The sequence below is a fragment of the Callospermophilus lateralis genome, chromosome 4 (genome assembly GCF_048772815.1).
Source record: "Callospermophilus lateralis isolate mCalLat2 chromosome 4, mCalLat2.hap1, whole genome shotgun sequence".
In the NCBI taxonomy this organism is placed as follows: Eukaryota; Metazoa; Chordata; class Mammalia; order Rodentia; family Sciuridae; genus Callospermophilus; species Callospermophilus lateralis.
In genome coordinates, this window is record NC_135308.1 from 80,642,469 (window position 1) to 80,655,869 (window position 13,401).

Here is a 13,401-nt window from a genome sequence, read left to right on the forward strand (position 1 = left end):
TACCTATGATTAATTAATGCATAAATTTGGCACAGTAAGAGATTGACAATAAGAATAGAATATTATCAGAATAATTATAATAATATATTTTTATTAAATAATATTCTTTTATAACACTATATAATTTTATTAAAAATTGCCAGCATCACTACTTTCATGTTTGGGGGCCATTATTAAGTAAAATAAGTACAACTTGAATATAAGCACTGCAGTACTAAGTGACAAATGATCTGATTACAGAGATGACTACTAAGTGACTAACAGGCAAGGTAGCATATACAGCATGGACATGTTGGACAAAGGAATTCACATTCTAAGCAGGATGAAAAATGACTTCATCATGCTTCTTAGAACTACATGGAATTTAAAATTTATAAATTCTAGGATGTCCCATTTAATATTTCCAAATGGCAGGTAAGATATCTGAAACATTGGAAAGTGACATCAGATGAGAAGACCACTGTGTGTGTGTGTGTGTGTATGTGTGTGTGAGTGTGTATGTGTGTGTGTATAAATTCCATAATTATATTTCATTCTCTCGGTTTCCAGTCATCACCTAAATCCAGTAGAATTTTGTCCTTCTCAGAAATACGAACATTAAAAAAAAAAACCCACCTCTTTGCAATCCAGAACTCATTGTTCAGTATGAGTTTGGATACTCAAGCAGAAATGTCATACCTAAGACAGCTTATAGTGATGGGATACTAATAACTAAAAAGGCTGGTTTTAAGACTAACAAGTTGACAAAAAGAACAAGTCATGAAAAAAATCTCAGATACACCGATTCAAAATTCCAATTTTCATACTGATATAAGAAAATGGCTTCTTTCTTAAAAGCTTCTATCCTCAAAAAATGATATGTGGAGTTGAAGATATATCTTACTGTGTTTGGATCATGTTTGTTTAACTGTCATATTGGCATATCCCACATCTGTACTATTCCTGAGGGTGATAATAGGTATGAATATGATTTGAACTCACTGATGTTTAGAGAAGTTGCAGCAACTGAGAACCAGGCAGATCCATCTATTCCAAAGTGATCCTAAAATCAATTACTTGAAAAAATTAGATCCCAAATATCTTAGATGAAGAATCCTGAAATAATTATCAATACGTGCATAATTCAAGTGGAAATAGAAGCCCCCCATCCCCTGCCAAAGAATTGTGGGCTGATGGGACAACTAAATTAAGCATCAGTTCTTCTAAAAAGGGATCCTTGAGATGTACAACAAAACAATCACCCTGGGAAATTCCTTAAATAAAAAGTATTGACTTCAAACAAACAAAAAATCCAAAAGAGAGCCAAGTCAGAACTAAGGGCCTATTTTAATCTATGCCCCATTGTTTATAGCTCCACTACTTGTGGTTCTCTGGATTACTTTACATTCACACTCAAATGTATATTGACTTAAACCCCAAAGGAATTCATTTGCACTCACAAAAAACTTGATATTCACAACAATGAAATTCTGCTTCATTTAAGTTCTTCATTAATTAAAAGTCCATATTTAGTTCAGAAGCTTTAGAAAGGATGTCAATGATCTACTAGAATTCTACATTATGGAGCCCATCATTTATTTATTTAACTTTTAACAACTGTAAAAAGAGTCCAGGCCTTAAGAACATTTCACATAAAGTAGCTGCAAAGTCTCTTACAACTTTTTTTAAGGACTGATTTTTGTCAGTAACATTCTTAGAAAATTTAAAGAAAAAAAGACTGTAAATTGATAAGTTTCCAACAGCATAAGCACTATGTAGATACTAAGAAAATGAGACTTAGCAGAAAGACCCCATAATCTTACTTCCCAAATTTTCCTGTCTGGGAAACAATTTATCAAATATACAGTTGGCTTCTAGTAGGATTTCTTCCCCACCCGCAAGACATGTTTTAACCTTCAATAAGATTTCATAATTGGGTGCCGATCTTGTTCTAGAAATGCAGGTTAAGATGAAGAAAATGCTTATTTCAAAAAGTCTACTCAAAAGACATTCACAATTACAAATGGTTACACTATTTTTAAAACTCAACTAATGTTCTGACTTATTTTACCATGAGTTGGGGCTTGCAACGACACAGAATATGCCATTTTTAAAGACTAAATCCATTCTAACTTATGTAAACTCTAAACACAAATCCTCCATCTCTTGCACAATTGCTGCTTTAAAAATTGTACAAGCATGTTGTCTGAATCTTCCATTCCCACAACAAAGACAGCAACATGCAGTAGTAGAATAGGATGTGTTGAAGGCACCAATATTTACTTGTACCTTAAAGGAAGGTGCTGCTCTTAGAGAACAGAATAAACTACAAAGTAAAACCCACCACATATGAGTATGCCATTTGTGCATGCCAAGGGCACTGAGCAGGAAGTGAAATTCAGCACACACTTCATTAGCCAAGTCATGCACCAGTAGGATCAAGTCTGCCCAGAGGAAACATCTTTTCCCAATCTGCACAAAGGTGCCATTGAGGCCACTTCAGTACTAAAAAAGGGGCTGCACAATTTGGCTCCCTATTTCATCTCACTTAATCTTTTTATTCACTCTGCTCTAGCAACACTAGCATCTTAAACGTTCTTGTATTGTGTTAGACTTGTTCCTCCCAGGACTTTCGAATCTGCTCTCCCCTTTGACTTGACTGGTCTTCTCCCAGGTATCTCTATAGTTCACTTCCTTACTTGTTCTGACATACATGTCACTTTTCAGTAAGGACTCTGCTGATCATCTTATTTAACGATCAACTCTGCTGCCACCACCCTTTCTGGCTTGTAATATTTCTACATAATATTTGTCACCATTTAACACTGATACAATTTATTTAGCTTATTATTTGTCAGAGTGGTAAGTTCTGTGAGGGCAGGAATTTATGTCTATTTCGTTCACTGTTGTGTTTCCATTGACTAAAATAATGCCCAGTATGAATTAGGTATTAAATAAATATTCATTGAAGAAATAAATGAAGAAACACACATTTGATGACAAGGAAAGCCCTGCAGCTTTGATTTTTTTAAAATTTTTTTTAATTGTAGTTGGTACAATATCTTTATTTACTTATTTATTTTTATGTGGTGCTGAGGATTGAACCCAGCACCTCACACATGCAAGGCAAGTGCTCTACCACTGAGCTACAGTCCCAGCCCCTACAGCCTTAATTTTTAAAGAAAATAAAATTATTTGAGAGGAGGAAAAGAGAGGGGAAAAAAAAAACTATCAAGGGCCTCCAACATGTTTCACAGGTACATCATACTGTTATTTAATAATTCCCAAGATTTCCTTTTTATAGGTGACCAAATCAAGGCTCAGAAAGTTAAATAATTTTTCCAAAGCCATAAAGCAGTTGAGAGAAAAGCACATGTGTTTTTGTAGAACCTATCCTGCTTTTTCATTCAGAGGTTATGAAGAAAGGGCAAGATTAGGTATGCAGGACTCACCAGCCCTTATAAGAGCTAGGTTTTTACTCTGTGTAAAATGGGGAGCACTGCAAGATTTGAGTACAGAAACAAGGTAGTCTGATTTAAATTTTAAAATAGGTCAAAGAGCAAAGGACACAATGTTAGAAATTTTGGAGGGCAAGAACATTGTGCTAAACTTCTCTTATAATATGTCCTAGAATCTAATATATTTCTACACAAAAATTAAATAGTACTCACTATGAAAAGAGCACACAGCAGGGCAAGGTGGAGAACACCTGTAATCCCAGTGGCTCGGGAGGCTGGGGCAGGAGTGATGATTTCAAAGCCAGCCTTAGCAATTTAGCTAGGTCCTAAGCAACTAAGCATGACCCTGTCTATATAAATAAAATATAAAAAAGGGCTAGGGAGTGGCTCAATGGTTAAGCACCCCTAGGTTCAATAACCAGTACCCCTCCCGGCAAAAAGAATACACAATAAATCTCTTGAAACACTGCTTACATGTCTCAGAAAGGCAGTAAACAGATTTTAGGGACATTCAGCAGTGATTTCTCATGGCCCTTACCCAACAACCAACAAGCCTGGGCATAAGCAACTACAAGACTAATTTCTTTTTCCATTCAAAGCCAGATTTCTTCAAAGAGATGTCTATAAATACTTCTGCCTCTTCCTTTTTCTTTCATTAATTTTTTAAACTACTCAAATCTGCATTTTACCATTAATTCCCTGAAATCATTCTCTTGAGGGTTACTAATAATAATCTTACCCAAAACTCAAATAGATACTATTTTAAATATCAACGTATTCAACCTCTCTGCAGTAGTCAATGGTCCTTAAAAAACAACTTTTAACTCTTCTCTTCAGTGCCTCAATTCTCCCCTGCTTTTCTTCTTACCTCTGCAACTTTTCAGTGTCCTCTACAAACTCTCCCTTCTGAACCAGAGTTCCATAGGTTACCAGATCCTCTTTTTCCCTCTCCACCAGAAACAGGCAAACTATGGCCTATAAACCAATATAGCATGCTTTCTTCTTTTTTTCTTTCTTTATTTTTTTGGTAATAAAGTTTTACTGAAATTTAATCATGCCCACTTTAAAAATGTATTGTTCATTGCTGGTTTCAAGCTATAGTGGACAGATGGGCAGAACTGAGTTGGTATGACAGAGCCTACATACCCACAAAGTCTAAAAACCCTAAGTTCTATTCATTCTAGCTCCAAAGTATACCTTGAGACCATCAAATCTCTCCTTACCACAGCCACCACCACAGTCTAAGTCTACCTGAATTACCATGCTATTTTTGACTTCCAGGCTACCCTTTCCTTCTTCCCAGGAATCAGAGCATGTATCTTATTTAATCTATACAACAACCCTATAAGGTATTTATTATTATCTCCATTTTTAAAATGAGAAAAATTAAGACTTTAAAAAATTTGTTACTTGTGTAAAGTAAAACACTAACTGTGATAGATTCAAAAGTATAATCTCTTAATCATTAAACTATATGGCTGCATTCTCTTTCACAATTGAATCCTTTATCAGAATAGACTAAATCTTTCCCTGTGTGATTTCTGATACATTTTCTCAGACACAGAACAATATAGTTAATTATATCAGTATCTTGTAACAAGTTCCTTATTTTCTCCCATGTTAGCACATACCCTCTGTCTCCTATGAAACTACTTTCTGACCTCTACCCATTTCTTGATAAGACATATCAATTTTTTCACATCTGCCTTTTAAGACATGGGCTTTCATATATAATTAAGTCATATACCAAGTTTTCCCTAGCCAACAATGTTTTTCTATACACTATGCTGTTAGCATTGCATGTGTATAATGTTTATTGTGAATTACTTGCCAATACTTAAAAATGAAAAGACTAGATTTTTAATAGATAATATTAAGCAGCACCATTCACTATGTTTGGAGAACATGTGTTCTCTAGTTTCCCATCTATTGACTATGTTGTAATACTGGGTTAAATTTTGTCATATGCATTTTCTTCCTGGTCTCATATGCAATTAAATTTTTGTTTGTCCTATTCTATACACTTTAAAGAACAGGAGGTTATGTTTTGGGATTCTGTTTGTGTACTATTTTTTCTGTTCTTCCCTTCCTTAATAATGAATAATGTGAATTATGTACAAACATGCATGCATGCATGCCTCTCTGAAATTATGTACATTTTACACTAAACACTAATGCCCAAATGTAAAAGACTTAACCTTTCTACAATATCAAGTTGCTATCATCAATAAGTGACAAAAGTTTGTATCCACCCTCCCTCTGGCCTTCCCCTTAATTAAACAGATGACCAACTTGACATCCACAACTATTAACCGTAGAAAAAGACAAATTAAAGTATTTTCAAAATGCTGCTTACCACTACAAGTTCTATTATCAGCATTCAAGGAGTAGTGGGCAGGGCATCCACAAACAAAACCTCCAACCGGCACAGCTAAGCAGAGGTGGGAGCAGTGCCCATTGCTGGAAGCACACTCATTCCACCCTGCCTGCCGAGAAGAGTGAAAGACGAGGATGTCCATCACGTAATCCAAATGGCCCTGAATGATGGTGCGGTTTTGGCCACTGGTTTTGTTGGCACGTTCAATGCTGCGTCGGCTCCAGTCCGTCCAGTAGATGTAATCTTGGTACTGAGTTAAGCCAAAAGGATGAGGCAAGTCATCTGCTATAACTTCACGGTTGAGTCCTATTTTTGGAAAGGCAGTAGACGGGAGATGCACAAGGATGAAATATGTGAAAATACAAGCATCTTGTTGTCTGCCCCCCCCCAAAAAATATTAATATGTAAAACATTACATTATAATAAAACAGAACAACTCATTTGAAAGTAACTCTAAAACCAGACTGGTTCTCTGAAATTAATCTATTTATAGTCTGACCCCATGTCTCAAACTGGTATTCCTACTATAAATAACTGTTTAAATTCCTCTGAGTGGTCTTTTCTTTTTAGTTGTAGGTGAACAAAATTTTTTAGAAATTGAATGGATTTGTCTCATGTTTCCAAACCAGTTTCATGGTAGACCTAGAACTAGAACCTCATCCTTAGCCAAATGCCCTTTCAACTAACCTACAACTAAAAAAAATTATTTTATTTTTATTTGGTGCTGAGGATAGAACCTAGTGCCTTACACATGTGAGGCAAGCGCTCTATCACTGAGCTACAACCATAGCCCCATGAATGGTCTATTTTAATTGTGTATAATAAATATATTTATTATTATTTTTTACTGATATAAAAATTTACTTCAGGACTAGAGGGATTTATAAATGTTATTACAAACCTAACAATAGTGAAATTTTTGCATATGAAGTAGATATGAATCCCAGTAGTTACTATTAATAATAATATAACTCCAGAACAGAGAAAGCAGCTAAACATCTATATGAAGTTGTCTAACTAATAATGAATAGCTGTCACTGATATTTGTGTAAAGAATATACTATCCCAGTAAAAAGTAGTAAAGCTTACCAAGCATATTGGAAGATTCTATTAAGTTGGTGTCCAGGTCTGTCCAATAAAGCCTCCTTTTAGCATAATCAATAGTTAGGCCATTTGCCCGCCCCACATTTGGAACTAATGTAGTACGTTCACTTCCATCCATAGCAGCTCTATCAATCTTAGGTTTTCCACCCCATTCAGTCCAATACATAAATCTGAATCAAAACAATTAACAATTAACATTTCACTTTTGGCTTTCTGGGAAAACTGGTTATATTCATTCATAGTAACTAAATAAATTCAAAGAAATACATATCAAGAAAATGGGTAAAACAAACTTTCAACTAAATTTATTTTTTCACTTCCCCAAAAAGGAAGTGAGTCAGCTTTCCTTAGTTTTTCCAATGAATTTATTCCATCCAAACCTAGGAATTGGAAACAAATCAATGGTTTCTTTACTGCAGCTATGGCATTTATAAAACGATTATTCATGAAAAAGCAAAAGATTAAAGCTCCAGTCTAAGAATCTGGTTCACTTTTGACTAAAATGTCTTTATGTGTTTTTTAATACAAATAACTTTTGATTTTTTAATTGTTGAACTTAACTTATATAAAAGTTTGCCTCAAAAACAAGCTGCAGAAGTACATCAAATGTAAAAATAAACAATGAGTCTTTGAAAGGCTCAAGCCAAATGAAAAGCCTGAAAATGCATTTGGCCATACCATCCCAGGGAACATATTGTATGTATAAGAACAATCAATCACCCTTGATGTGTCAGTGGGGTAATGAATCCTATTACCATTATACCTGTGAAATGTTAAGATTCCTTTTTTTTTTTTTTCTTTTAAGTTGTTCACTTTAATCTTAGAACTACCCCACAGTATAGGTGTTTTATAGATGGGGAGACCAAAGTTCTAAAAGAAATTGAATGGATTTGTCTCATGTTTCCAAGCCAGTTTCATGGTAGACCTAGAACTAGAACCTCATCCTTAGCCAAATGCCCTTTCAACTAACCTAGGAAGATGCTAATTCTCAAGACACTAAATACTGGCACTAGGAAAACATTTCACAGGCCAACTCTCAAGAAGTAACTGAGGAAAGACATTCACTCATCAGCCTGTCAGCTGATGGCTAACTTGGTAAAGGTGTATGAACATGCTTTCCTGAAAATTAAAGTAGTTCTGGGCTTTTTTTTTTTTTTTTTTCGTTTGTACTTGTCAGTTGAAAGGCATATGTACATCAAAAGAGCCAAAGAAAAACAACCATGTAAGAAATTTTACCCTTGCCAGCAGCAACCTATATTAGAATTCTTAGTTCCAACTACTAAATTTATCTGAAAACTAATGCTTAGAACAAAGATCACCATAATTCCACAATGTCAGTGCAGAGAAGTTGTTTTTGATGAGGGTTTCTGACTAGATGGACATGGTAGTCTTCCCTTATCCATAAGGGACACACTGCAAGACTCCCAGTGGATGCCTGAAACCATGACAGTACCAAATACTATATATTTTAAGTTTTTTCTTATACATATATATAACAAAGTTTTATCTACAAAGTTTTATTTATTTCTTGGCCCAGTAAGAGATTAAGAACCACTAATTTTAAAAAATGGGGAAAATACTGTAATAAAGTTATATGAAATTTATGAACTGTTTATTTTTGAAAATTTTCATTTAATATTTTGAACCACTCTAACTGAAACTGTAAAAAGCAAAGCCCTGGGAAAGGGGGCACAACTATAGTAATTTCTTCAAATACAACGTTGTTTTAGTGAGTTTACTATCATAGATTTGTAATCTAGTTATTTACTGTGGAAGTGGGTGCAAGCAAATACAGGTTGATTCTATGTTTAAAAGGGCTATTCTTTACTTTATAAATACTTATCAGTAATATATGATTATGAATCCATTTTACTCTTTCTTCACCCAATATAAGTAACAACAGAAACAGACTTTAGCTAATAATTAATATTAACCAGTGAAATCTCAATTACTGGTTTTAGATAAAGCCTATCAGCTATTTAGTTGTCGTATAACTTATGAGCATTATTTAAGAAATCAAAGTCATGTTCCTCAAAATGTGCAATGTAGTTTCAAAAAATGCATACATAAAGCTATTTACCCTTCGGCAGGGTCCAATGCTAAAGCTCTGGGGCTATCTAAGTCTTTCCACACCAAAACTTGACGGTGTTGCCCATCCAGCTTTGACACTTCAATTCGATTTGTTCCCGTGTCTGCCCAGTATAAGTTCTTCCCAAGCCAGTCCACTGCCATGCCTTCTGGATAATCTAAACCAAACTCTACCACATGTTCCAGTGCACTGCCATTCATAAAGGCTCTGCTGATGGTCTGCAAAGATAAAATTCACAACTGAGTTACATGTTACAAGTATAAAACACTATTCAGAAAGGTTTGGTCTGGCTATCTTGAAAATGGAAAGATGCAGAAATGTCAAGAGACATAATGATTCCTAATAAAATTCATATAGTTTACAAGCAAAGAAAAATCTGATGTCAATATCTAATAAATCCAATTGTGTGAGTTTTATATGCCACTTTAGAGAGAAAAATCATGAATAACTCTTAAAAACCAAAAATTTATTCTACTAAAACAATGGAATGAGTTTCTTAAAATTTATTAGTAATCAGTGAAAAACATGTGACCATAATGCTGTAGACACTTTATTCTGGCTCCAAGAACTCATATTTTTTGCAAATTACACAAGAGTTTACACAAGGTATCTGAATGAGCCCCCAACAATCTGGAAAAAGGAAAAATTACATTCCAGATTTTAGTAAGGAGTTTCTCTTTCTATCCCAGTATGCTTCTCGATATTTAGTCTAGGAAAAAGAATATGAAGACATGCTGTAACTCACAAATGGCACTTTCTACCTTTCAGGCTTCAAAATTTTGTTTAAATTAAGTCAAGAGTGAAGCCTCTACAAGCCACTTTATGTGAAGCATACAACTCTTTACTCAGTTAACTGCAAAAAATAACATTTATCATCCTTAAATATAATAAAGTGGATAAAGATTATGTCTTGCAGATTTAGAACCTCTAGCAAAGTATGTTGCATAAACGGCACCTAGTAATATACTAAGCAGGCTTTCCCCTTCACTTCCTTACAAAAGTTAAAGTTATTTGTTGAACTCTATTGAGCAATGAGAGAGAGAGGCCATAATAACAGGCAGATTCAGAAATTCAAGAAATTCTCCCTGTTAGTCTCAGCTTTAATACTCTAATTCTTTCTGCTAACCTTGAGTGATATATCAGTCCAGTAAATTCGGTTGTCTGTTACATCAAAATCCAAAGCAGAAGCTTCTTTGACACCAGTGAGTGGAATGGCCACATTATTATTGTTTGTTTCCAAAGAAATTCGTCTGATATCTGCTCTCCGTGAAAACAAAAGAAAAGCCTCTGGGACAATGCAGGTCTTCATGTCACTGATGAGTTCAAAGCCAATGGGACAGGCACAGCGAAGGCCCTGAGGTCTATAGAGGCAAAGATGGCTACATCCCCCATTTTCCTCAGCACAGGGATTAGAACCTAAAAGATTAAATTAATTTATGAAAGGGCACAGAAGGACATACATGTTGACTAATCAACACACTTCACTTCTGAATTAATACATATTTGATTCACAAAGACCTATGACTATGTTGCTCCCAGTCTAGAGTTCTAATTCTCTTCTCAAAAAACAAGCAATTTGAGGACTAATAGAGAATAAAAGTATAGCAGAGTGCCTCCCCCAACCCCCCGTTAATGGAGATAGAACCCATGGGCACTCCACCACTGAGCTACATTCCTTGCCATTTTTATGTTTTCAAACAAAGTCTTGCTAAATTGCCCAGGCTGGTCTAGAACTTGTGATTCTCCTGCCTCAGCCTTCTGAGTAGTTCAAATTACAGGCATGCCTTATCATACCTAGAACAAAATACTTTCCTTTGTACAGTAAGCTTCAAAATAAGGTGCATTATTCACACCATAGAATTAAATTATTTTGATGAAGGTGTATGAATGCTTATTCATGTGCATTTTGTCCCTTAATTCAAACTGTGAGGCCAAGAATGGTAAGTCAATGTGAAAAAATTAAGGAAGATTTCTATAATGCCTCAAACATCAACAATTTACACTGCTGCTTCACAAGCTGCTAAGTATCTTTTCTCTTTTCTAGTTTCCATTTCTAAGATATTTTGTACTTACTTACCAATGATTCGATGAACATTTGTGGCCTTTAGTCCCATGAGGTCAGGCAACTGATCTATGATGATCTCCCTCTCTGCACTTCGCTTGTGTACTCTTTCAATGCTTCGCCTCTGCCAGTCAGTCCAGTAAACATAGTCACCCAACAAAGTAAAACCAAATATGTGAGGAATTTTGTCTTCCACTAGTACTCGTCTTCCAGTGCCATCAGTATTCATAACCTTCAAGTTTAAATTTGAAGAGAAAGAAGAGGATGAGGTATTTATCTTTCAAATGTATTTTACAATGAGATATACAACTGCTTATTCAATCAAAATCCAAGAGATATCCTAGTTATTCCTATTGTATCAGGATTTAAAGGCTGCTTTTCACTTGGGCCTGCAAGTATCATGGGTAACTAAAAGCAGGAAAAAAGCATGGCCCCTCTGCCTTCATTTTTGCCTGTCTCCTTTGCTACCTTAATCTTCACGGTAGCAGAAAAATGAGATTCATGTGAAGTCACACAGTTTGTAAACAGTTAATGTGTTCTTAGGATTCTTTCCACTTAGCATGCTTTTTATTTTGTTGTTATTATTTGGACAACAACCGCCAAAAAAAATTAACAGATAAAAGGGGTCTCAATAAAGCTCTTACTCCCCTAATATTACTATCACAACAGTATCTAGAGTTTATGACACCCTCTCTGCAACTAAGTAACAAGTAAAGCTGGTAATCCTCTCTAAAATAAAAGTAACTGAGGTATTTTTAAAGTTTGCAGGGACATCATAATTAACAGGTTTTCAAATGCCACTGTAAACAATGCCTGTAAAAAAATGCCATTGTAAACAATGTCCTATACCAAACCTAGCACCTAGAAGTCTCCAATTATTGCCCTGAACATTAAAGAACTAACACTATCTTGCTTTTTGGCTCTGTCCTTTTCTCTGAGTCATTCTCTCCTGAAGTCAATCTGGATTCCAGATTGTGATAAATAGAAATTACCCACCAGGATCAGCAGCATTCTAAAGCTCAGCCTGACCAATCAGGAGATAATGATCAACCAAACCTCAATCTGACCAAGACTGCTTAATTATGCATACATACCTCTGTGCCTTATGCCCTAATTCTTCCCCTATTTAAGCCCTAAACTCTTGTCAGTAACCCCAAAGATGGGGCTGAAGATACTGGATTTTCTCAATCTCCCCAACATATCTATACTGAATAAATTCCTTTCTTACTTCACCAATACTTTTTTTGTTTGATGTTTGGGGCAAAGTGCCCAGACTTGGTTTTACTGGGACTCCTAAAAGTCAGGCCCTCTCTGGCCTAAGACTCTGGTAACACTATTAACAATGCTTTCACAACATCATGTTTTAATGAGAATTATTTCAAATACTCAACATACACAAACATTTTCCCCTTCAATCTCTTATTGCTCTTCCTTCCAAAAATTCTGGAAATTTTAGATTTAGTATGCAATTCTTCTATTAAATGAAAATTTAAAATACAGGGAGTGGCGGATATGGCAGTGCACGCCTATAATCCCAGCAGCTTGGGAACCTGAAGCAGAAGGATTCAAAGGTCAAGGTCAACTTCAGCAATTTAGTAAAACCCTAATCAATTGAGACTGTCTCAAAATAAATCATTAAAAGGACTGAGGCTGTAGCTCAGTGGTAAAGCATACCTGAGTTCAATTTTCAGTATCAAAAAAAAACAACACTCAAAACCAAACTAAAACATGGAGTGATATTGACCAAATTATATTGTTATATGCATATGAAACAATAAATCCCAGCATTATGTACAACTATGATGCACCAATTAAAAATTTGGAAAAAATTTAAAATGTACCAGGATCACCTTAAATTTCTGCATTTGTTTTCAAATTATAATTTGGGGAGGGGACGTATTGCTGGGGATTAAATTTTATGGCCACTCTACCTCTGAGCTACATCCCTTTTTATTTTTTATTTTGAGACAAGGTCTTACTAAGTTGCTTAGGGCCTTGCCTGATTGCTGAAGCTGTCCTCGAATTTGTGATACTCCTGCCTCAGCCTCCCAAAATGCTGGAATTACAGGCCTGTGCCACCATGGCCAGCATGATGTATCTTAACATACATTACCACATAAATTGTTTTACAACTTATTTTAGTTCCATCCTAGGGGTTTTGCCTTTTTTACATCTTAGGAAACAGATTCATATGAAGCCACTTAGCTCATGAACAGATGTGTTTTAAGGACTCTTTTCATTCAGCATACTTTTCATTTTTTGTTGTTATTAAAACAACTACCACTGGGGCTGGGGATACAGCTCAGCTGGTAGAGTGCTTGCCTCACAAGCA

General features: G+C 35.3%; 1 protein-coding gene across 2 annotated transcripts in view; it reads right to left on the reverse strand.

The window, feature by feature from the left end:
• Window positions 1-13,401, reverse strand: part of Lrp6 (LDL receptor related protein 6) — a 170,939-nt gene that overhangs the window by 37,867 nt on the left and 119,671 nt on the right. For both annotated transcript variants that reach the window (XM_076854131.1, XM_076854130.1), the window contains 5 exons: window positions 11,085-11,301; window positions 10,134-10,423; window positions 8,999-9,225; window positions 6,904-7,088; window positions 5,794-6,120 (listed from right to left, as the gene is read on the reverse strand). In XM_076854131.1, the coding sequence (XP_076710246.1) occupies window positions 5,794-6,120; window positions 6,904-7,088; window positions 8,999-9,225; window positions 10,134-10,423; window positions 11,085-11,301 (1,246 nt within the window). The remainder of the gene's footprint in view (window positions 1-5,793; window positions 6,121-6,903; window positions 7,089-8,998; window positions 9,226-10,133; window positions 10,424-11,084; window positions 11,302-13,401) is intronic.